The sequence below is a fragment of the Arachis stenosperma genome, chromosome 2 (assembly GCF_014773155.1).
Source record: "Arachis stenosperma cultivar V10309 chromosome 2, arast.V10309.gnm1.PFL2, whole genome shotgun sequence".
NCBI lineage: Eukaryota > Viridiplantae > Streptophyta > Magnoliopsida > Fabales > Fabaceae > Arachis > Arachis stenosperma.
In genome coordinates, this window is record NC_080378.1 from 47,055,442 (window position 1) to 47,082,175 (window position 26,734).

Here is a 26,734-nt window from a genome sequence, read left to right on the forward strand (position 1 = left end):
TTATACGCTTTTTGGCATTATTTTTAGTATGTTTTTAGTATGATTTAGTTAGTTTTTAGTATATTTTTATTAGTTTTTAATTAAAATTCACTTTTCTGGACTTTACTATTAGTTTGTGTGTTTTTCTGTGATTTCAGGTATTTTCTGGCTGAAATTGAGGGACCTGAGCAAAAATTTGATTCAGAGACTGAAAAGGACTGCAGATGATGTTGGATTCTGACCTCCCTGCACTCGAAGTGGATATTCTGGAGCTACAGAAGCCCAATTGGCGAGCTCTCAATGGCGTTGGAAAGTAGACATCCTGGGCTTTCCAGCAATGTATAATAGTCCATACTTTACCCAAGATTTGATGGCCCAAACCGGCGTTCCAAATCAGCTCAAGAATGCCCGGCGTTAAACGCCGGAACTGGCACAAGAATGGGAGTTAAACGCCCAAACTGGCACAAAAGCTGGCGTTTAACTTCAAGAAGAGTCTCTACACGAAAATGCTTCAAATGCTCAGCCCAAGCACACACCAAGTGGGCCCGGAAGTAGATTTTTATGTCTTTTACTCATCTTTGTAATTCTTAAGCTACTAATTCCCTATAAGTAGGACCTTTTGCTATTGTATTTAGATATCTTGGTAGGTATCTTCGAGTTTTATGCTATCTTAGATCATTTGGGGGCTGGCCTCATGGCCATGCCTAGACCTTGTTCTTATGTATTTTCAACGGTGGAGTTTCTACACACCATAGATTAAGGTGTGGAGCTCTGCTGTACCTCGAGTATTAATGCAATTACTATTGTTCTTCTATTCAATTCAGCTTGTTCTTGTTCCAAGATATCACTTGTTCTTCAACTTGATGAATGTGATGATCCGTGACACTCATCATCATTCTCACCTATGAACGTGTGACCGTCAATCACCTCCGTTCTACCTTAGATTGGGTAGATATCTCTTGGATTTCCTTAACCGGAATCTTCGTGGTATAAGCTAGAATTGATGACTGCATTCAAGAGAATCCGGAAGGTCTAAACCTTGTCTGTGGTATTCTGAGTAGGATTCAATGATTGAATGACTGTGACGAGCTTCAAACTCGCGATTGTGGGGCGTTAGTGACAGACGCAAAAGAATCACTGGATTCTATTCCGACATGATCGAGAACCGACAGCTGGATAGCCGTGCCGTGACAGGGTGCGTTGAACATTTCCACTGAGAGGACGGGACTGTAGCCATTGACAACGGTGATGCCCAACATACAGCTTGCCATGGAAAGGAGTAAGAAGGATTGGATGAAGACAGTAGGAAAGCAGAGAGATGGAAGGGACAAAGCATCTTCATACGCTTATCTGAAGTTCTCACCAATGAAATACATAAGTATCTCTATCTTTATCTTTTATTCATATATCATCCATACCCATTTGAGTCTGCCTGACTAAGATTTACAAGGTGACCATAGCTTGCTTCATACCAACAATCTCCGTGGGATCGACCCTTACTCGCGTAAGGTTTATTACTTGGACGACCCAGTGCACTTGCTGGTTAGTTGTGCGAAGTTGTGTTTATGCCATGGTATTGAGCACCAAGTCTTTGGGGCCATTACTAGGGATTATTTGAGTTATGAAAAGTAGTGATCACAATTTCGTGCACCAACGCCCTGATTAGCCTAAGCCTTACCACGCGTCGTAAAGCAAAGGTTAATCAAAGGTTACGACAGTTCTAAACTTTTACATATATTATATAGAAGGAATTAATAATATCTAGAAGCCCGATGAAGAGTATAGCTCAAAAATAGGATTTCAAAAGCGCACAACGTACTAATGAAGCTACTGACTTGACGCATAAGAACGGATATAGAACAACAAAAATCATATTATAATAGTATAATATCATAAGATACTAGCCACGACTCACGGAGTTTAAGCCGGCTAGCCATATATAGACCATATATGAAACTAGACAGTAAAAATAGCTTATACAAGTTTTTGTTCTCTCAAACACAAGCCTCTAGGCGAAACAAAATACAAAAGTGAGAGACATATTCAAAATACATCAAAAACTCAAAAGAAGTATCCGGATCCTCCGCTTCTGTCACCAACCAGACAACTCACCGAGGTGGGTTGCGACCTACATCTGAAAAACACAATAGAAATATAGTATCAGAACCGGAGGTTCTCAGTATGGTAACAGTGCCTAGTGATATAGGATATAAGACCCCGGGATGCCAAAGGCAATCCTAGACTCCATATCCATCACAAGAATTCAAACTTAAAAGATTCTAAACAAAATCAGCATAAAAGTAATTCCTTAACTCAACTTAAGCCGTAGTACCATATAAGGGTATTCTATCTTAGGGGATTTCTATTCTAATAAAACACCACTGTCCCACAGCCTTCACCAACCAATCCGCCATGCGATCCCATCACCACCGCCTTCCGAACCTTCTTAACCCCAGCAAAAGCACAAGTATATACAAAACAAGTAAAACACAAGTAGAGGCATATACAACAACTAATACAAGTAGCAATTAGACATGTTAAACAGATAAGAAAAACAATATCAAGTCGGCAAAGCATACAAACAGGTAGAAAGTGCACTGATGAATGCCTGCCCTACTCGCTATGATATCACATTGTCGGTTCAACTGCCAACCCGACACATCTCCATGGAGATGTTACCCTTCAGATTTATGGTGTGGGAACCCCCGAGATATAGTGCTCAGATCACTGTCGGGGATTTTGTGCATGCACGCTCTGATGATCTGAAGGGATGCAAGCGGGATCTATTGCCTCCGACCTCACATCTAAGCGCAAGCGGGACAAACCACCGCCCTTACGCTGCCACCGCTACCTCGACAGGGGAGATCCAACCTCGGCCCCTACCGGGCGCATAGCGTCTCAAAATCTCAATGAAAAAGTGGTACAGTGGTTTTCAAAACATTTTTAGTACAAGATGGATCTATCACTTCATTCAGAGTCCTAGACTCGTTTTCAACCACTGTTCATTCACATCTCAGTTCTAGGATTTAGCATTTCATTCATCAACCATCCATCACACATCATCAAACTTTCTCTAATACAACAGAAACTTAATACTCAATTTGCTAACTTTTTACAAATAATAGTGTCTAAAACCCTTAAACATTTCCCATGTTTGAGCACCAAAAAATATGTCCACAAGTCTTAAAAAGGTGTTATAGAAGGTTACAACCTCGTTAGAAAGGTGAAATAGTTGAAAACAAAGCTAAATTTGAGAAACAGGACCTGTGCGTCTGCACAGGGGTGTGCATGCGCACGCCCAAGAAATTTTAAAAAGTGTGCGTACGAACAGGGGTGTTCGTACGCACAGGTGTCAAAACATAAAATGGTCTGTTCACTCACACAACATGTGCCAGCGCCCCCAACTGATTTGCCTCCCCAACGTGTGCGTGCGTGCGCACAGGTCTGTGTGTACGTATAGGTTGCAATTTTTCCCAATTGTGTGCTCGCGCACAAGCTGTACCAATGCTACAGGCAGATTGCCTGCCTCTGCGTGTGCAGACGCACATGTTTGTGCGTACGCACAGGTCACAATTTTCGCAGAGTGTGCGTGCGCACATATTAGAAAACTCATAATTCTGTAACTTTGTAAAATTTTCAAATTTTCAACACCAACTTTGAATGATCATAACTTCCTCTAGAAAATTCCAAACTTCACAAACTTTATACCGATTTAAAGGGTTTTCAAAGATCTTTAATTCTAAACAAATTTCAACTAATTTTGAAAATTGAGGCAAAAGTTATGATCATACAATGTTCACTAAAATTTCACTTTTACCCAAAATCACAATTCTCACAATTGCTTTGCAAAACACAACCAAAACCAAACCAAACCATTCCAAACTCCACTTTTCATCGAAATCAACCCCTTATATCATATTACACCAAACTTACCACATTTTTCCTTCACTTTTCCTTATCCACAACATCAATATCAATATATCTCATATATCAAACTTCATTAACAATTTTTCAACTACATTACCAATCAATCAACACCAATATCACACTTATCAACATAATTCACTCCTCAACTTCCTAAATCATTTATCCTCATCATACCACTATTAATCATCAATATCAAACTCAAAATCATCATTTCATCAAACATCATCGTACAATATCATTCAATCACTCATCAACCATTCAAATCCAATCCTATCTTATGGGTCACTAGCCTAAGTATCCATGAATATTATATACTACATAGAGGAAACCGAAACCATACCTTGGTCGATTCCCAATATGAACCAAAAGAGCTTCCAACCAAAATCCAACCACCAATGTAGCTCCAACAAGCTCCAAACTCACAATAATCAAGCTATATACATATAAATCACCACAAAATTAACCTAGGGCTCAATATAAATCAAAAGTTCACAAGAGATCAAAGCCTCTTACCTTTCCCAACAGATTTGGATGGCAAAACCCAAAGCTAAGCAAGGATTAGAGTGAACCTAAAGATCAAGAATCACAAAAACTCACTTAATCAAAAACCCTAGGTACCCGAAATTTTGGAGAGAAGAACTGGGAAGATTTCGAGCTTACCTCTAGAGTTTCTTGTCTGGGTGTTGTAGTGCTCTTCACAAGGAACGCGTAGTCGCTAATAGCACGCAAATCGGAATTGTGTGTGTTTATGAGGCTAGGGTTCATTAAATGAACCTTTATATATGTTGAACTTGCGCCCAACTTGGGCTCGGTTCAACCCGTTAGCGATTTTAGCCAATTTGGCCCAATTTCGGGCCAAACCTTTAAAATTAACGCCTGATTTTCCATTTCTACTGTTTTTCTAAGGTTTTTTACAGTTTCTACTTTTTCTCGCACAGCACCGGGCAGACTTGAACCGGTTCAACTGGTTTAACTGCCGGTTTGCGATTTTTCACGGTTTTTCACAGAAAACACATTTTCTGACTCGGAAAGACCCACTAAGTCCAAAAATGATGTTTAAAACCTCAAATTCTCACTCTAATTTTTTGGAATCAAAATTGGACAATATAACGACTTAATTAACCAGTTCGATTAATTGTGGTTCTTACATTCTCCCCACCAAATAAGAAATTTTGCCCTCAAAATTTGAATTACCTGAGAAAATCTAGGGATAATCCTTTCGCATCTCGGATTCTAATTCCTAAGTATGCTCTTCAACTCCTGTTTGCTTCCAAGCAACTTTGACTAATTGAACGTCTTTTCCTCGCAGCTTCTTTACACTGGTGTCATCAATTCTAACCGGTCTCACTTGGAAAGTCAAATTTTCCCTCAGCTCGACTGTCTCAGGCTCCAACAGATGAGCCGTGTCCGACGTGTACTTACGGAGTTGTGACACGTGGAACACATCATGTAGGTTAGATAGGTGAGGTGGCAAAGCCACTTGATATGCCACCGGCCTGAAATGCCTTAGGATCTCAAACGGTCCTATATACCTCGGATTCAACTTTTTGGTCTTGATTGCTCTTCCAATCCCAGTTGTGGGTGTAACTCGTAGAAACACATGCTCTCCCACTTCAAACTCTAATGGTTTTCTCCTCTGGTCTGCATAACTCTTCTATCGACTCTGAGCAGTCAAAATCTATTCTCGTATCTTCTTAATCTTCTCCGTAGTCTCTGTTACCACATCTGGACCCAATACACTTGCTTCGCCGGATTCATACCAACAAAGTGGAGACTGGAACTTTCGTCTATACAAGGCCTCATACGGAGCCATCCCAATGCTCGCATGAAAGCTATTGTTGTACGCAAACTCCACCAATGGCATGTAGTGGTCCTAGCTCCCGGGTTGATCCAAAACACATGCTCTCAGCATATCTTCTAACGTCTGAATAGTCCTTTCCGACTGTCTATCTGTTTGTGGATGATATGCCATACTAAGACATAGCTTCGTACCGAAAGCTCTTTGGAAAGCTCCCCAAAATCTTGAAGTGAATCGGGGATCACGATCCGACACTATGCTTGACACACACCATGCAACCTTACTATCTCCTTTATATACAACCTTGCTAACTCTTCCATAGTTTACTCGAATAGGTAGAAAATGAGCAGATTTGGTTAAACGATCCACTATCACCCAAATTGCATCAAATCCTAACCTAGTCCTCGGTAACCTGCTCACAAAATCCATTAAAATTCCTTCCCACTTTCACTGAGAAATATCAAGTGGTTGAAGCATTTCCGACGGTTTCTGATGTTCTATCTTCATTTTCTGACATGTCAGGTACTTTGAGACATCTTCTGCCACATCCTTCTTCATACCAGGCCACCAGAACATAGTCTTCAGATCATGGTACATCTTAGTACTACCAGGGTGAATAGAAAATTCACTCTTGTGCGCTTCTCTCAAAATATCTTGCCACAATGTCCCCACATCCGGCACAATGACTCTTCCCTTAAATCTTCACAATCCGTCTTGATCCCATGATACCCTCCATTGCTTCCCTTGTTCGATAGCTGGCAACACCTTTGGTAACACGTCATCGTTTTGATGAGCCTTTAGGAGTTCAGATTTAAAGTCACTTGAGATCTGTAACTGATTCAGGCAAACTCTTCCAGCAACTTTATCCATATTCAGCTTAAGATCCATAAACTTCTCCATCAGCTCCTCTTCCTTAATTCTTATCCAGGCTATTGTTAAGGATTTTTGACTTAATGCATCTGCTACCACATTTGCCCTTCCAGGATGATAACTCAGTTTAAAATAATAATCCTTAAGCAACTGCATCCACCTCCTCTGACGCATATTTAGCTCTTTCTGATCAAAGATGTACTTGAGATTCTTATGATCAGAAAACACGCTAAACCTCACTCCGTACAAATGGTGTCTCCAAATCTTCAATACAAACACAATCGCCACCAATTCCAAGTCATGAGTTGGATAATTCACCTCATGCGGTCTTAACTGACGTGATGCGTAAGCCACTACGTTCCGGTGTTGCATCAACACACAACCCAAACCCTTCAGAGATGCATCACAGTACAGTTCAAATGGTTCATGTGGTTCCGACAAGATCAAAACAGGTGCTGAAGTTAACCTCTGCTTCAAAGTTTAAAAACTATTTTCACACTCCGACATCCAAACAAAAGGCACTTCTTTTCTTGTCAACTTCGTCATTGGTAGTGCAATCCAGGAAAATCCTTCGATAAATCTCCGGTAATATCCGACTAACCCCAAAAAACTCCTAACTTCCGTTACCGTCGTCGGTCTTTCCCATTCCATCTCCACTTCTACCTTAGAAGGATCCACCGCTATTCCTCTTTTACTCACCACGTGACCTAGGAACTTTACTTCTTCCTTCCAGAACTCGCACTTCGACAACTTAGCATACAACTTTTGCTCTTTTAGGATTTGTAACACAATCCTCAAATGCTCCTTATCTTCCCTTGCCATCTTGGAGTAAACTAAGATGTCGTCTATGAAAACCACCACGAACTTGTCCAGAAAGGGACGAAAGTCTCTGTTCATATAATCCACGAAGACAGCAGGTGCATTCGTTAACCCAAAGGACATCACCACAAACTCGTAGTGTCCATAACGTGTTCTAAATGCGGTCTTAGGGATGTCATCCTCCTTCACCATTATCTGATGGTAACCGGATCTCAAATCAATCTTGGAAAATACTCCAGCTCCCTGCAGTTGATCCGTCAAGTCATCTATTCTTGGTAGCAGGTATTTATTCTTCACAGTCACTTTATTCAACTGATGGTAATCCACACACAATCGCATTCCTCCATCCTTCTTCTTTACCAATAAAACTGGCGCTCCCCCAGCGACACACTCAGTCGAATGAACCTCTTATTCAGAAACTCCTCCAACTGAACCTTCAACTCGGTCAGCTCTTTTGAAGACATCCTATACGGTGCAACCGACACTGATCCGGCTCCCGACTCCAATTCAATCGCATACTCAATCTCTCTTTGAGGTGGGAACTAAGGGATATCTTTCAGAAATACCTCTGAAATATCCCTAACTACCGGGATTTGATCTAATCCTTGGGTATCACCCGAAGCATTAGCAGTTAACAAGATGTAACCCTGACACTCTTCCCCACTACAGTGCACCATAACAGAGTTCAGGTAATAACCCGCAGTTATCACTGCTCCACTCTCTCCTTCCGGCATAGATCGAATTGTCCGTTCAAAGCAATCCAACAAAACTCGATTTTTTGACAACCAATCAAACCCCAAAATCATCTCCAACCCAACCATAGGTAAACAGATCAAATCATGCACAAAGTCTCTACCCTCAAGCTTGAAACCTACTTATCTACAACCTGACCTAGTCATAACTGTCTAACGCGAAATATGTACATGCAGATCAAAACGTAACTCTGACATATTCAAGCCTAACTCCTCAACTTTAGCAAACGAGATAAATGAATGCGATGCTCTAGTATCATATAATGCAATTAAAGTCTTATCACCAAATAAACAAATACCTCTTATTAACGGATCCACCTTGGAAGCATCCTTAGCATTCACAGCAAAAACCCGCCCCTGGTGCTGACTCTGACCTGCATTCGGGATCTTTCCACGAGTGCAATCCCTCACGATATGACCAGGCAAGCCACAGTTAAAGCACCCACTCTGACTTCCTCTTCCCTTGCCACGTTGAAACTGATCATGAGTGTTCTTCCTGAAACCTCCTTGACCTTGATGCGCATATCCTCCTCTCTTAAAGCTCTGACCCCTCGGATGGTAATACTTGCCACGTCCTTTGCTACTGCTTCCTCTATGAGTGTCCTTGGACGCAACCATTATCTTGGCATATTCTTCCATCACCCATGCTTTGTTCACCAAGTTGGAGAAGACACGGATCTCCATAGGAGCCATGATGCACCACTATTTCGTGGTACATCTTGTGCTTTGTGCTTAATTGAGTATATTTTATCCACTATTCTCACATTTATTCACAGAATCTGCATGATTTATACTTTCCTTCCTGATTTTGTGCTATGATTGAAAACATACTTCTCTGGCCTTAAATTTACTAGAATTAATCCTCTCTTATTACCATTCGATGCCGTGATATGTATGTTAAGTGTTTTCAGGGTTTACAGGGCAGGAATGACTTAGAGGATGGAGAGAAAACATGCAAAAGTGGAAGGAATACAGGAAATTGAAGGAATCGCAAAGCTGTCAAGCCTGACCTCTTCGTGTTCAATCAATCATAACTTGAGCTACAGAGGTTCAAATGAGGCGGTTTCAGCTGCGTTGGAAAGCTAACATCCGGGGCTTCGAAATGATATATAATTTGTCATAGTGGCCATACAGATAAATGACGCCCGCATGTGCATCACGCAAACTGACGTGGCAAAAATTGGCCGATTAAGAATTTATAGAGAAAACAGCGTTGCAAGTACAGTTCTCAACTGACTAAAATCTGCTTATCAATTTAGAAGGGGTTGTCACAAAATTTAGAAAGAAAATACTGGGAGTATGAATCCCATGTCGTCTCCCAACGAGTTGCAGAGAGAGTGCTATTTAATGATCAGAGGTTTTCCACGAAATTTTTGAGTTTGAGAAACAGAGAAATAAATGATTGAAAATTTAGGTAATTTAAATAAAAGCCTTGACCGGGAGAAGATTAAATGGAAGTTCTATCCCTGTTGAATTTTTCCAAGTGTAATAATAAAAGGGTTGTTATCCTACTTAGTTATCCCTTATATAATAAGGGAAAGTCAAGTAACTCTCAAACTAATCCTATCACTTGTGTCCTAATCCTTTCCTAAGAAAGGATTAGAGTCGAAGACAGGAGAATTAGCCAACAACTTCCAATTAATATTGACACTTGAGTATTCCAATTCAAAGTTTTCCTTTTAATCAGCTCCCAATCAAGTTAGGGAACTACTCCTTTATCATGAATATAACTTTTACAGAATTAAGAAAGGAATAAAAGGAAGGCATGATAATTAATAACTAAAAATGAATTAAAAGTAAAAATGGTTCTTTGCATTAATAAATTCCAAAATCATGAACATACTTATCTAAACAGAGTCAATAGGCAATTGAAGAGTAAAGGAATAGAGAAATAAACCAGAATGATGAAGCTCCAACGGAGGTAATGAATCTTCTCAATATCCAAAGCAAAGCACTAAAACTCTAAAACTATCAATGTGAAGAAAACCTAGAAGAAGGAGTAGAATTCTCTCTAGAGTCCAAACTAAACTACAACTATGCAGAATGAGAATGTCTCTTGAGTCTCTGCTGTTCCCTGGCTCTAGTTTGTGTTTCTAGGCCAAAAACTGTGTCTAAAATTGGCCCAAAATTGCCCCCAGCAATTTCTGTGATTTCTGCAGGTCGCGTACGTCACGCGTGCGCGCTAGGTGCGTACGCGCGTCGATTGTTCTTTTTGCTTGTTGCGTGTCCGCGCCAGGTGCGCGTGCGCGTCGATGTGTGGATGCGCTGATGTGCGCGTGCGCGCCAGGTGTGCACCCGCACCGCTCCTCACTAGTCAACTTCTTATTTCCTTGTGTTTCTTCCATTTTTGCAAGCTTCTTTTCCATCCTCTAAGCCATTCCTGTCCTATAAAGCCTGAGAACACTTAATGCACAGATCACGGCATTGAATGGTATAAAGAAGGATTAAAAATATATAATTTAAATGTCTAGGAAGCAAGTTTTTCAACCATAGAATAAAATTGGGAAGGAATTGTAAAATCATGCAAATCATATGAATAGGTGAGTACAGAGTTGATAAAAAACCACCCAAATTAGCACAAGATAAATCATAAAATAGTGATTATCAAACTCCCCACACTTAAACAATAGCATGTCCTCAAGCTAAGCTCAAAGAGACAAAAAAGAGTGAATAAAGAAGTAAGATTCATGCAATGCAACCTATGTATATGAATGCAACTATATGTTGAGATGTTTCTATCTACTTGGTCAAAAGTAAACAAGTTCTTCAAGACAAACATAAACCAAATTCCACTAATTCAAATTATATAATAAAAGCAAATTAAACTTGTAAGAAGATAGCTCATGAAAGCCGGGAACATAGAATCAAGCATTGAACCCTCACTGGAGGTGTATATGCACTCTAATCACTCAAGTATATGGGGTAATCCACTCTAGTCTTCTCTAGTCATGCTTTCTAAACTTTGTTCTTCATCTAACCAATCAACAGATATTTAATGTACCAATGCAAACATCATGAGGTCTTTTCAAGGTTGTAATGGGGCTAAGGCAAAGGTGAGGATATATGTGTGGCTGAGTGAGCTATAAATTGAATCTTTGACTAACCTAAGCTCTCACCTATACATACACACACTCTATATAACTTCTAAAATTATGCCTAACTACCCAAAATTCCCACTTTTTCATCTCATACTCATGCATCAACCTTCTTTTAATTTTATCACATATGCATTGATCTTTCCTTAAACTTGACATTGGGGTAATTTTGTCCCCTTATTCACTTATTCACTTAATTAATTAATTTTTTTAAAGCAAACATAATACATCAATGCATATAGATTTTTAATTTTTCTGGTCTTACATGAGTAGGCACCTAAATTTCTAATATTTAAATACAGCAGTAATATAACACGTTCCTATCAACTCATGTTCCCATAATTTCTCCACACTTAGTTAACACATTATCTTAAGCTAACCAAAGATTCAAATTAGGTAATTAATTATTTTTCCGCTTAAGGCTAGTGACGTGGTAATATAAAAAACAAATGGGGATTAAAAGGCTCAAAGTGGCAAACAACGGTAATTGAAAGGGTAGGCTCTTTGGGATAAGTGAGCTAATAATAAATGATGGCCTCAATCATATGTATACATTTAAATACACTACACATTGGACATATAGAATGGAACAAAATATAGATTACAATCATAGAGAAGAAAACACACAAGAATAAAATATTATGGTTAAATAATGCAACCATGTAATTATGCTCAATTCTCACAGGTTGTGTGTTCTTTGGCTTTAAACTATGTTCCAAATTACAATCTTCAAAACAAGTTTTAACACAAAAATTTTAATTTAGATTAGTGAAATTTTCAAAATAGAGTCTTTGAAAAGAAACTTATTATTTTTCAACCAAATAGAACATACATGCAAACACTAATTACTATGCAATTTTATCCTACCTAAACAAAAAGAAAATTTATCTACTGGTGCTAAGAGATAGAAAAGTTACGTCCAGAAGTCAGGTACTGACTGACCTCCATACACTTAAATCTTGGCACCATCCTCGGTGCCATTAGTCAGGAACAAAGGGTGGCTGGTAACAGCATCTCCACATTCGGGATCTTCATGGCTCCCCGTGCTGGTAGTTAAAGTGGATTTCAGAGTGTCTAGGTCTTCTTCAGGTGGGTGGTTTCCAACAATCAACCTCTTGAGGTATGTGAATTGGCACTTGTTACGGCGCTCCATGCGTTCCATATGTCGGTCTTGCCGGTCCAACCTCTGAAGTATCTGAAGGAGCAGCTGAGTTGTTGAAGGTTCTTGTGATATGGAAGGAGAAGGGATATCTCTGGCCAGGTTTTCACTCCGGCTGGCGGTGACTGCTGGGGGTCTGATGTATTTCTCACTCGAAACATATTGATCATCCTGAGGAAACATGGCTTTGGTGTCTCCAGCTCTATAGGAGACTCTGAATACCGAGACCAAATCTGAAACCAAGACGGGAAAAGGTAAGTTGCCTGCAATCTGTACGTGTCCCATGGCTTGCCGGATGTGTCTTGGTAAATTGAGAGGCTGGTCTATAAGGATGCACCAAATGAGTATGGCCATATCTGTAGTGAAGGAGGACTCGTGAGTGCTCGGAAAGACATAGTGGGACATAATCTGTGCCGACACTCGAGCCTCTAAGGTAAGTGCGGAAGCCAATATGCTCTTAGGCCGAGAGCGATGGTAACCATAGATCCAGGTGCTGCCAGGTTGTGCTATGACTCTGAAGACCGCATACCGGTCAAACTGATACATCTGGTGTTTGAAAGATGCTTCTTGATATGCGTCCAATCCTTCTGGAGCAGGGGGAAGATCCAAAACTTGCTGAATGGCCCTTTCGGAGATGGGGACTTACTTCTGACAGACATAGACAGACTGCAGGTTTGGCATGTGAAAATTGGAGTAGAATTCAACTACCCATGAAAGGTTGACCTGCCTTGGCTGCCTCCATAAGAATTCCCAAAGTCTTCTGTCAATGCGGGGCTCCACCAAATCCATAATGTTGGTGGGGAGGATAAGAAGGTGCTCATTGTTGTAGTTTCTTGCTGCTAGAATAGGGAATAACTACTCACAGAAGCGGTTAGTGAACCGCGTAGTGTCCCTTGCTGGAAAGGCTTTCTCGGTTTCCTCAACCTTAATGATCCTCTTGACCTGCTTTGTTGAAGGCTTGACTGATGTTGAGGGTGATTCTTTCGCCAATGTGCTTTTTGTTTCCCTCCTTTTTGGTGGTTTGGTAGCGGCTTTCTCTTTTTCCTTCTTTGTGGCCATACTAAAAGAAAAGGAGAAAGGTACATGTAAGTCCAAGGGTTGGAGCAAAGAAGAGGACAATACAAGGGATATTCTTAAAGAAGGATGTCGTTAACACATGGTCGCGACTTTATGTAATTAGGACATCAATGAAAATATAGCAAGAAAGATAAAGGCAATTAAATGCAAGATGTTTATTGGCATGCCAGCAAAGGCATGAGTAGCATAGATCAAGCATCAATTGCGAAGAATGGATTATCACTCGTAACAAACTAACAATCACGTTTGTATTGACAATCATAATTAATTAATAAAATAATAAGAGGATTTTGTAAAAAACAGGCATTAGAGTAGAAGAATAAAACATTGAAGAATGCACAATGCCATACGGGTATTTTCACAAACACTAAGTATGCATGTTTAACATGATAGGGAAAGAATTAAATTGGAACATGCAAGCATCCCAAAAATAATTAATATTAATTGTCAGATGACTCCACAATAATAATCACAAGCAATTAGAAGAAAGTAGTTACCCAAATAGATTTATAGCACCAAGCAACATAATACAAAAATAAAGAAAAGAAGAAGAAAAAAAAATAGAAAGAGAGAACCTTGAAAAGAGGATGAAAAGAGAGAGATAATGGATGATGTGAGCGAGAAAGACGTGAGAGGAGAGGAAGAAGAAGAAGATAGAGAAGATAGATAGAAAGGAGGAAGAAAGAAATTAGGATTGGGAAAGATAGAATTAGAATTAGGGAGGGAGAAAGAATGAGAACTAGCGGCGTTGGGATTTAGTGGCGCGGCGCAACCGACGCGGACGCGCACTGCATGCGCCCACGCGGATTATGCAGAAGGGTAGGGGTGCGTAGGCGCCAGATGCGCGTACACGCGGGTCAGTTTGTGCTTATAGCACAGTACCCGCCCCAGACCAGTACAACTCTCTGGTCAAACCATGTTTTACGTCGATTTCAACATCGACGCAGACGCGCACTTGGTGCGGATGCGTCGGTCGCCAAGAGAGGAAATGGCGCGCACACGTACAGTACGCGTCCACGTGGGTTGGAAGGTGCCTAAGGCACGTTTCCAGCCCAGCTCCTGTGTGACTCTCTGTTCAAACTCACCCAATTCACATTCACAAGGGACGCAGATGCGCACTAGGCACTGGCGCGTCGATCTCCTCATTTTTTTCGCATTTTTTTTAATGCAAGTATGCAGATGTAAATGCAGACTATATGCAGAATAATGAGAAAAGTCATGAAATAAAGCTAAAAAGAGAGAAGGAAATGATCATACCATGGTGGGTTGTCTCCCACCCAGCACTTTTCTTTAACGTCCTTAAGTTGGACGGTCCACTAGCTCAGTCTTCCGTTGTGGGTGGATTCTCCAAGAGGAAGATCTCCAGCTCCTTACTTTTATTCATCTGCTCACCGTGATATAGCTTAAGGCGATGTTCATTTACCTTGATGAATTTAGAGCTCGAAGGATGACTTAGGTGGAAGACTCCGTATGACTCTGCCTTCTCTACCTTATAGGGACCTTCCCATCGTGATCTCAACTTGTCTGACATGAGCCTTAGTCTGGAGTTGTAGAGGAGAACTAATTTTCCAGGTCTGAACTCTCTCCTTTTAATGTGCTTGTCATGCACAGCCTTCATCTTCTCTTTGTATAGCCTGGAGTTATCATATGCTTCTAGGCGAAGGTTCTCTAATTCTTGTAGTTGCATCTTCCTTTCAACTCCGGTGCTCTCAAATCCCATGTTGATTTCTCTTACCGCCCAGAATGCCTTGTTTTCTATCTCGACTGGGAGGTGACAGGCCTTTCCATAAACTAAGCGGAAGGGGCTCATCCCTATAGGTGTCTTGTACGCTGTCCGGTATGCCGAAAGTGCATCTTGTAGCTTGGTGCTCCAGCCCTTCCTATGAGGCTTGACTATCTTCTCCAGGATACACTTTATCTCTGTGTTGGGCACCTCTGCTTATCCGTTAGTCTACAGGTGGAAAGCAATTGCTACCTTGTGAATAATGTCATGCTTCTTCAATAGAGCGGTCAGTCTCCTGTTACAAAAATGGGTGCCTTGATCACTCATGATTGCTCGTGGTGATCCAAAGCGACAGATAATATGGTTTCTAACAATGGAGACAATAGTGTTAGCATCATCAGTACGGGTGGAAATTGCTTCCACCCATTTGGAAACATAATCTACAGCTAACAATATATATAAAAAACCGCTAGAGTTGGGAAATGGACCCATGAAGTCAATACCCCAAACATCAAAAATCTCACAAAACAGCATAATTTAGGTACTTACTGAATAACATCAAAAAGGGAAACAATTATCTCAACCTTTTTGAAGATTTCTACCATTTTTGGGTCAAGTTCCATCTGCTTTCTAGACTTTCTTGCAAGGTATGGAAATGGGATAGGGGTGGCGTCTTTGGTAGCTTTAGCTCCTTCTGGTGTGCCATTTCCTGGTTGAGTTACTTCTTCTTCAACCGTGTCTTGTACTTCATCTTCCTTTTCAACATCCTCCACTTCAAGCATGTCCTCAGCTGGGGCGTGTTCTAGTGGGCTTAGCTCCTCAGTATTCCTCTCTTGCAGTGTGGTTTTGGACCTCAAGGTGATGGCATTGATGCCACCCTTGGAGTTGGGTAAGGGTTGAGAAGGAATTCCACTGGAACTTGAAGGCTGGTTGTTGGAGTTATTCAGTGATCCAATCTGTGAGACAAGAGCTTGCAAGGTAGAGTTCAGACCGTTTAAGGTAGAAGTAAGGTTGTTCTCCATGGTCTTCTGTCTCTAATCAATAGAGTGTATCAACTCATCATTAGAAGAGGAAGAGGGGTAAGTGATGTGAGGGGTCTGCTGAGACGCTTGGGACTGCCTTAGATGAAGTGCTTTGTAAGCCTGGTTCTGGTTCTGCTGTTGATAGGTAGGATTCTGCTGATACCAATTTTGCTGGTTGTTATTATTATTCCACCTCTGATTTCCTTGGCCGTCTCTGCCTCCTCTATTATAGTTGTCCCTCCAACCTTGGTTAAAGTTCCCACCTTGGTTATAGTTGCCGCCTTGTTGGTAGTACCCTTGATTCGGGCGGTCATAGAAATTGTAAGTAGTTGCCACGGTGTTGTCCTCATGTTGGAGCTGTGGACACTCATCAGTGTAATGACTATAATCAGTGCATATTCCACATACTCTCTAAGGAACCAGTTGTTGACTATGTGGTGGTGAGGGGGGCTGAGATTATTGTTGGCCCAGATGTATTTACTTTAGTAGGTTAGTCATCTCACATATTGATTGTGTGAGAGCATTATTCTCACTGCTAGAGGAAACCTCTACCACAGCCTTGGGGTGGTTGTTCCTGTTGTGCTTGTGATTCCGAGCAGACTCAGCCAAGTCGGTAATTAGTTGCCATACTTCATCCGTGGTCTTGTACTTTTTTAGAGAACCATTGCTCGCACCATCTAATGTAGTCTTGTCCTGAGGTTTCATGCCTTGTGTGAAGTAGCTGATCAACACCAACTTGTCAATCATGTGGTGGGGGCACGCGTCTAAGAGATTATTGAAGCACTCCCAATACTCGTAAAGAGTCTCTGATTCGCCTTGAATAATCATTGAAATTTATTTCTTCAGTCTGTTAGTAACTTCAGCTGGAAAGTATTTTTCTAGGAATTCTCTTCAAAGCGTGTCCCAGTTAGTAACAACTACTTCAAGTTGAGTGTAGTACCACTCCTTCGCCTTTCCCTCAAGAGAAAACAGGAAGGCGGCCAGCTGAATAGAAGTCTCGGTTGCACCATTACGGCTGATGGTAGAACAGGCTGTCTGAAAATCCCTGAGGTGCTTGAGAGGCTCTTGAGCGGGCAAGCCATGAAACTTTGGCAGTAGATTGATTAGTGCAGTCTTTAGTTCAATGTCTGCACCCAGATTTGGATGACGCGCTTAGAAAGGTGGTAGTGTAAAGTTTGTAGCTCCTGCTTCCTGGAGAGTAATCCTCCTGGGAGCTGCCATGTTCTCTGCGCGTAAATCAACCAAATCAGTAGAAAGGGAGCTTGTTTCTTCCTTGAATGACGTTTTAGATTCATCCTCGGATAGGACTAACCGACGCCGAGCTTGCCTTATACGTGAAATAGTTCTTTCAATTTCAGGGTCAAATGTGGCTAAGCTCGGATCAGGTAATGTACGCGTCATTCAATGAAAGAAACATACAGCTTATAGTAGCAAAATAAAATAAAATGCAAATAAATAAATTCCAACCAATAAATTAGCACACTATTGCAACTCCCTGGCAACGGCGCCAAAAATTGACGTGGCGAAAATTGGCTGATTAAGAATTTATAGAGAAAACAGCGTTGCAAGTACAGTTCTCAACCAACTAAAATACGCTTATCAATTTAGAAGGGGTTATCACAAAATTTAAAAATAAAATATGGGGAGTATGAATCCCAGGTCGTCTCCCAACGAGTTATCGAGAGAGTGCTATTTAATGATCAGGGGTTTTCCAAGAAATTTTTGAGTTTGAGAAACAGAGAAATAAATGATTGAGAATTTATGTAATTCAAATAAAAGCCTTGACTGGGAGAAGATTAAATGGAAGTTTTATCCCTGTTGAATTTTTCCAAGTGTAATAATAAAAAGGGTTGTTATCCTACTTAGTTATCCCTTATATAGTAAGAGAAAGTCAAGTAGCTCTCAAACTAATCCTATCGCTTGTGTCCTAATCCTTTCCTAAGAAAAGATTATAGTCGAAGACAGGAGAATTAGCCAACAACTTCCAATTAATATTGACACTTGAGCATTCTAATTCAAGGTTTTCCTTTTAATCAGCTCCCAAACAAGTTAGGGAACTACTCCATTATCATGAATATAACTTTCACAGAATTAAAAGAAGAATAAAAGGAAGACATGATAATTAATAACTAAAAATCAATTAAAAGTAAAAATGGTTCTTTGCATTAATAAATTCCAAAATCATGAACATACTTATCCAAATAGAGTCAATGGGCAATTGAAGAGTAAAGGAATAGAGAAACAAACTAGAATGATGAAGCTCCAATGGAGGTAATGAATCTTCTCAATATCCAAAGTAAAGCACTAAAACTCTAAAACTATCAATGTGAAGAAAACCTAGAGGAAGGAGTAGAATTCTCTCTTGATTCCAAACTAAACTACAACTATGCAAAATGAGAACGTCTCTTGAGTCTCTACTGTTCCCTGGCTCTAGTCTGTGTTTCGGGGCCGAAAACTGGGTCTAAATCTGGCCCAAAATTACCCCCAGCGATTTCTGCAGGTCGCGCATGTCACGCATGCGTGCCAGGTGCGCGCACGCGTTGATTGTGCTTTTTTGCTTGTTGCACGTCCGCGCCAGTTGCGCGTGCGCGTTGATGTGTGGATGTGCTGATGTGCGTGTGCGCGCACCGGGAAGCTTCTTTATTTCCTTGCGTTCTTTCTATTTTTGCAAGCTTCCTTTCCATCCTCTAAGCCATTCTTGCCCTATAAAGCCTGAGAACACTTAACGCACAGATCACGGCATCGAATGGTATAAAGGGGATTAAAAATATATAATTTAAATGTCTAGGAAGCAAGTTTTTCAACCATAGAATAAAATTGGGAAGGAATTGTAAAATCATGCAAATCATATGAATAGGTGAGTAAAGAGTTGATAAAAACCACCCAAATTAGCACAAGATAAACCATAAAATAGTGGTTTTTCACGCACGTGTCTTTCTGCAGAAAATCCAGCGACCTGTACATATCAGAAATTGCCCCTAGCGATTTCTGGGCTATTTCTGGCCCAGCTTTCGGCCCAGAAAACATAGATTAAAGGCTGCAAAGTGGAGGGATCATCATCACAACTCATAATTCACAATTTAGTTTTGAGATGTAGTTTTCTAGAGAGAGAGGCTCTCTCCTCTCTCTAGGTTTTAGGATTTAGGATTTCTATTAGTTTTAGGTTTATTTCTTCCAAATTCCAGGTTCAATGTTCCTTTAATTTAGTTTTCTTATATTCTTATTTATTCTAGCACTTTGGTTTATCTATTCCTCTTGTTGATTCACTTCTTTTCCAATTTGGTTTATGAACTCCATGTTAGATTTGATTTTCTATTTAATGCAATTTGAGGTATTTCATATTTATGATCGCTTTCATCAATTTATGTTATTAATGCTCTCAATTGGTTGTTTGGATTTTATTCTCTCTTATTGCTTTTCTATGCTTTTGTGTTACACCTTCCAAGTGTTTAATAAAATGCTCGGTTGGATTTTAGAGTAGATTTTTATCCTTTTGGCCTTGGTTGAGTAATTAGTGATACTTGAGTTATCAAACTCCTTTGTTGATTGACAATTGAAAGTTACTGATTGATTTGGATTCCACTAAGCTAGGACTTGAGGAACCAAATTGATTCGTCCACTGGACTTTCCTTCAAAATTAGAGGGTTAACTAAGTGGGAGCAATGAACAATTCCCATCACAATTGATAAAGATAGCTAGGATAGGACTTCCAGTTCTCATACCTTGCCAAGAGCTTTTCTAGTTATTAGTTTATTCCTTTTGCCATTTACTATTCTTGCTTCTTATCTTAAAAAAAACCCTAAAAAGATACTTTTCCATAACCAATTATAAGCACACTGGTGGACGAAATTGTGATCCTCAAGTTGGTCTCTTTGTACTTGTATGAAGTTTAAATATTGGCTCTATCAAAAATACCCCAAAGAGATTATGGTATGATGAATTGGGATCTTAATAATCCCTGGTAATGGCACGTGTGATCACAACTCCATTCAACTAACCAGCAAGTGCACTGGGTCGTCCAAGTAATACCTTACGTGAGTAAGGGTCGATCCCACGGAGATTGTTGGTATGAAGCAAGCTTTGGTCACCTTGTAAATCTCAGTTAGGCGGATTAAGTTGGTTTATGATAAGTTCGAAAATTAATAATAAACAGAAAATAAAATAGGATAGAAATACTTATGTAAATCAAAAATGGGAATTTCAGATAGGCGTATCGAGATGCTGTGCTCCTCTTGAATCTCTACTTCTTTATTACATTCATCCAATCCTTCTTACTCCTTTCCATGGCAAGCTGTATGTAGGGCATCACCGTTGTCAATGGCTACATCCCATCCTCTCAGTGAAAATGGTCCTATGCTCTGTCATAGCACGGCTAATCATCTGTCGGTTCTCAATCAGGTTGGAATAGAATCCCTTGATTCTTTTACGTCTGTCACTAATGCCCAGCCTTCAGGAGTTTGAAGCTCGTCACAGTCATTCAATCCCAGAATCCTACTCGGAATACCACAGACAAGGTTAGACTTTCCGGATTCCCGGAATCCTACTCGGAATACCACAAACAAGGTTAGACTTTCCAGATTCCCATGAATGCCGCCATCTATCTAGCTTATACCACGAAGATTCTGTTGGGGAATCTAAGAGATATGCGCCCGGCCTAAGGTAGAACGGAAGTGGTTGTCAGTCATGCGCGTTCATAGGTGAGAATGATGATGAGTGTCACGGATCATCACATTCATCAAGTTGAAGTGCAACGTATATCTTGGAATAAGAATAAAAGAGAATTGAATAGAAAATAATAGTAATTGTATTGAAACTTGAGGTACAGCAGAGCTCCACACCCTTAATCTATGGTGTGTAGAAACTCCACCGTTGAAAATACATAAGTAAAAGGTTCAGGCATGGCCAAATGGCCAGCCCCCCAAAACGTGATCAATAGCCTCCTAAGATGAAGAATAATACAAAACTGAGACCAAAGATATGATCAAAGGACTAGGCGTCCAAAGATAGCTAATACACTAGTAAAAAGTCCTATTTATAATAAACTAGCTGCTAGGGTTTACAGAAGTAAGTAATTGATGCATAAATCCACTTCCGGGGCCCACTTGGTGTATGTTTGGGATGAGCTTGAATGTTACACGAGCTGAGGCTTATCTTGGAGTTGAACGCCATGTTGTAACGTCTTTTGGGCGTTCAACTCTGGTTCGTGACGTGTTTCTAGCGTTTGACTCCAGAATGCAGCATGGAACTGGCGTTGAGCGCCAAGTTACGTCATCTAATCTTGAACAAAGTATGAACTATTATTATTGCTGGAAAGCTCTGGATGTCTACTTTCCAACGCCGTTGAGAGCACGCCATTTGGAGTTTTGTAACTCCAGAAAATCCATTTCGAGTGCAGGGAGGTCAGATTCCAACAACATCAGCAGTCCTTTGTCAGCCTTCTTATCAGAGTTTTGCTCAAGTCCCTCAATTTCAGCCAGAAAATACCTGAAATCACAGAAAAATACACAAACTCATAGTAAAGTCCAGAAATGTGAATTTAGCATAAAAACTAATGAAAACATCCCTAAAAGTAACTAGATCATGCTAAAAACTACCTAAAAACAATGCCAAAAAGCGTATAAATTATCCACTCATCACAACACCAAACTTAAATTGTTGCTTGTCCCCAAGCAACTGAAAATCAATTAGGATAAAAAGAAGAGAATATACTATAAATTCCAAAATATCAATGAATATTAATTATAATTAGATGAGCGGGACTTGTAGCTTTTTGCTTCTGAATAGTTTTGGCATCTCACTTTTTCCTTTGAAGTTCAGAATGATTGGCTTCTCTAGGAACTTAGAATTTCGGATAGTGTTATTGACTTTCCTAGTTAAGTATGTTGATTCTTGAACACAGCTACTTTTATGAGTCTTGGCCGTGGCCCTAAGCACTTTGTTTTCCAATATTACCACCTGATACATAAATGCCACAGACACATGACTGGGTGAACCTTTTCAGATTGTGACTCAGCTTTGCTAGAGTCCCCAGTTAGAGGTGTCCAGAGCTCTTAAGCACACTCTTTTTGCTTTGGATCACGACTTTAACCACTCAGTCTCAAGCTTTTCACTTGGACCTGCATGCCACAAGCACATGGTTAGGGACAGCTTTGATTTAGCCGCTTAGGCCTGGATTTTATTTTCTTAGGCCCTCCTATCCATTGATGCTCAAAGCCTTGGATCCTTTTTACCCTTGCCTTTTGTTTTTTTTTTTGTTTTCTTTCACAAGCTTTTACTTTTTCACTGCTTTTTCTTGCTTCAAGAATCAATTTCATGATTTTTCAGATTATCAATAACATTTCTCTTTGTTCATCATTCTTTCAAGAGCCAATAATTTTAATATTCATAAACAACAAGATCAAAAATATGCACTGTTCAATCATTCATTCAGAAAATAAAAAGTATTGTCACCACATCAATATAATTAAACTAAATTCAAGGATAAATTCGAAACTCATGTACTTCTTGTTCTTTTGAATTAAAATATTTTTCATTTAAGAGAGGTGAAGGATTAATGGAATTATTCATAACTTTAAGACATAGTTACTACACACTAATGATCATGAATTAGAGACACAAAACATAAATAAACACAACATAAAAACCGAAAAGCAGAAAGAAATAAGAACAAGGAATGAATCCACCTTAGTGGCGTCTTCTCCTTGAAGGACCAACAATGTCCTTAAGCTCTTCTATGTCCCTTCCTTGCCTTTGTTGCTCCTCCCTCATTGCTCTTTGATCTTCTCTTATTTCATGGAGAATGACGGAGTGCTCATGATGTTCCACCCTTAATTGTTCCACATTGTAGCTCAAATCTTCTAAGGAAGTGTTGAGTTGTTCCCAATAGTTGTTGGGAGGAAAGTGCATCTCTTGAGGCATCTCAGGGATTTCTTGATGATGAGCTTCCTCATGCATCTCTTGAGAACCATGGAGGGTTTCTCTTGCTTGCTCCATCCTCTTCTTGGTGATGGGCTTATCCTCTTCAATGGAGATGTCTCCTTCTATGATAACTCCAGCTGAGTAACATAGATGGCAAATAAGGTGAGGAAAAGATAGCCTTGCCATGGTGGAGGGCTTTTCGGCTATTTTATAGAATTCATTAGAGATGACTTCATGAACTTCTACTTCCTCTCCAATCATGATGCTATGAATCATGATGGTCCGATCCACAGTAACTTCAGATCGGTTGCTAGTGGGAATGATGGAGCATTGAATGAACTCCAACCATCCTCTAGCCATAGGCTTGAGGTCCAGTCTTCTCAGTTGAACTGGCTTGCCTTTGGAGTCTCTTTTCCATTGAGCTCCTTCCACACATATGTCCATAAGGACTTGGTCCAACCTTTAATTAAAGTTGACCCTTCTAGTGTAGGGGCGTGCATCTTCTTGCATCATGGGCAAGTGGAACGCCAATCTCACATTCTCCGGACTAAAATCTAAGTATTTCCCCCGAACCATTGTGAGATAATTCTTTGGACTCGGGTTCATACTTTGATCATGGTTCCTAGTGATCCATGCATTGGCATAGAACTCTTGAACCATTAATATTCCGACTTGTTGGATGGGATTTGTTAGAACTTCCCAACCTCTTCTTTGGATCTCATGTCAGATTTTCGGATACTCATTTTTCTTGAGCTTGAAAGGGACCTCGGGGATCACCTTCTTCTTGGCCACAACATTATAGAAGTGGTCTTGATGGCTTTTGGAGATGAATCTTTCCATCTCCCATGACTCAGAGGTGGAAGCTTTTGTCTTCCCTTTTCCTTTTCTAGAGGATTCTCCGGCCTTAGGTGCCATTGATGGTAATGGAAAAATAAAAAAGCTTATGCTTTTACCACACCAAACTTAAAATATTGCTCGCCCTCGAGTAAGAGAAGAAAGAAGGGAAGATGAAGAAAAAGAAAATATGGAGGAGAGTGAGAGATGGTGTTTTCGGCCAAGGTGTAGAAGAGGGGGTTTGTGTTGTGTGAAAATGAAGTAGAATGGAAGGGTATATATAGGGAGGGGAGAGGGTGTAGTTTCGGTCATTTAGGGTGGGTTTGGGTGGGAAAGTGTTTTTGAATTTTGAAGGTAGGTGGGGTTTATGGGGAAGAGTGGATGGATGTGAGTGGTGAAGGGGGTAATTGGGAAGAGAGATTGAAGTTGTTGGGAAGTGTGATATGGGGAAGAGTGTTATAGGATTAGGAGGTAAGGTGGGAATATGTTAGGTGGGGATCCTGTGGGGTCTACAGATCCTGAGATGATCCTGTGGGGTCCACAGATCCTGAGGTGTCAAGGATTTATATCCCTGCACCAACTAGGCATGTAGAATGCCTTTGCACACCATTCTGGCATTTAAACGCCGAGATGATGCACACTCTGGGCGTTCAACGCCCATGTGTAGCATGTTTATGGCGTTGAACGCCAGTTCCATGCTTGTTACTGGCGTTCAGCGCCAGCTTTTCTCAAGGCACATTCCAGGCGTTCAAACGCCAGAATGTTGCTTGTTTCTGGCGTTCAGTGCCAGATTCATGCTCTGTTTTGGCATTGAACGCCAGCCAGATGCTCCTTACTGGCATTGAACGCCAGTATGTCCTCCCTCCAGGGTGTGATTTTTCTTCTGCTGTTTTTGATTCTGTTTTTAATTTTTATATTTTTTTTCGTGACTCCACATGATCATGTACCCAATAAAACACAAAATAACAATAAATAAAATAAAATAAAAATTAGATAAATAAAATTGGGTTGCCTCCCAACAAGCGCTCTTTTAATGTCATTAGCTTGACAGTGGGCTCTCATGGAGCCTCACAGGTGATCAGGTCAATGTTGTATAGTCCCAACACCAAACTTAGAGTTTGGATATGGGGTCTTAACACCAAACTTAGAGTTTAGTTGTGGCCTCCCAACACCAAACTTAGAGTTTGACTGTGGGGGCTCTTCTTGACTCTGTACTGAGAGAAGCTCTTCATGCTTACTCTCTTTTGTCACAGAGGGATGGCCATGTGCCTTAAACACAAGGTAGTCCCCATTCAATTGAAGGACTAATTCACCTCTGTTGACATCTATCACAGCTCCTGCTGTGGCTAGGAAAGGTCTTCCAAGGATGATGCACTCATCCTCTTCCTTCCTAGTGTCTAAGATTATGAAATCAGCAGGGATGTAAAGGCCTTCAACCTTTACTAACACGTCCTCTACTACTCCATAAGCTTGTCTTAATGACTTGTATGCCAATTGTAATGAGAACAAGGCAGGTTGTACCTCAATAATCCCCAGCTTCTCCATTACAGAGAGTGGCATATGATTTATCCCTGACCCCAGATTACATAGAGCTTTTTCAAAGGTCATGGTGCCTATGGTACAAGGTATTAAGAACTTGCCAGGATCTTGTCTCTTTTGAGGTAAAATTTGCTGAATCCAGGTATCTAGTTCATTAATGAGCAAGGGAGGTTCACTTTCCCCAGTCTCATTACCAAACAACTTGGCATTCAGCTTCATGATAGCTCCTAAATATTGAGCAACTTGCTCTCCAGTCACATCTTCATCCTCATCAGAGGAAGAATAGTCTTCAGAGCTCATGAATGGCAGAAGGAGATTTAATGGAATCTCTATGGTCTCTATATGAGCCTCAGATTCCTTTGGATCCTTACTAGGAAACTCCCTCTTGCTTGAGAGACGTCCCAGGAGGTCTTCCTCACTAGGATTTTCGTCCTCCTCCTCCCTTGTGCATTCGGCCATATTGATCACATCAATGGCCTTGCACTCTCCTTTTGGATTCTCTTCTATATTGCTTGGGAGAATACTGGGAGGAGTTTCAATGACTTTCTTACTCAGCTGGCCCACTTGTGCCTCCAGATTTCTGATGGAGGATCTTGTTTCACTCATGAAACTGAAAGTGGCTTTTGACAGATCAGAGACTAGATTGGCTAAATTAGAAGTGCTTTGTTCAGAATTCTCTGTCTGTTGCTGAGAAGATGATGGAAAAGGCTTGCTATTGCTCAGCCTATTGCGTCCACCATTGTTAAAGCCTTGTTGAGGCTTTTGTTGATCCTTCCATTAGAAATTTGGATGATTTCTCCATGATGAATTATAGGTGTTTCCATAAGGTTCACCCATGTAATTAACCTCTGCCATTGCAGGGTTCTTAGGATCATAAGCTTCTTTAGAAGCTGCCTCTTTAGTACTGTTGGATGCATTTTGCCATCCATTCAGACTTTGAGAGATCATGTTGACTTGCTGAGTCAACTCTTTGTTCTGAGCCAATATGGTATTCAGAGCATCAATTTCAAGAACTCCCTTCCTCTGAGGTGTCCCATTATTCACGGAATTCCTCTCAGAAGTGTACATGAATTGTTTATTTGCAACCATGTCAATGAGTTCTTGAGCTTCTGCAGGTGTTTTCTTTAGGTGAATAGATCTACCTGCAGAATGGTCCAATGACATTTTCGAAAACTCAGATAGACCATAATAGAATATATCTAATATGGTCCATTCTGAAAAC

The 26,734-nt window shown here is 40.5% G+C and overlaps 2 protein-coding genes across 2 annotated transcripts; both read right to left on the reverse strand.

The window, feature by feature from the left end:
- Positions 1 to 8,298: 8,298 nt before the first annotated feature.
- LOC130962852 (uncharacterized) lies at positions 8,299 to 8,838 on the reverse strand. The gene has a single exon (XM_057889011.1). It carries the CDS (start codon positions 8,836 to 8,838, stop codon positions 8,299 to 8,301), a length of 540 nt encoding a protein of 179 aa, XP_057744994.1.
- A 5,959-nt stretch (positions 8,839 to 14,797) lies between these two features.
- LOC130962853 (uncharacterized) lies at positions 14,798 to 15,196 on the reverse strand. Its single transcript, XM_057889012.1, has one exon. The coding sequence runs from the start codon at positions 15,194 to 15,196 to the stop codon at positions 14,798 to 14,800; it is 399 nt and encodes a 132-aa protein (XP_057744995.1).
- Between the last annotated feature and the right edge of the window lie 11,538 nt (positions 15,197 to 26,734).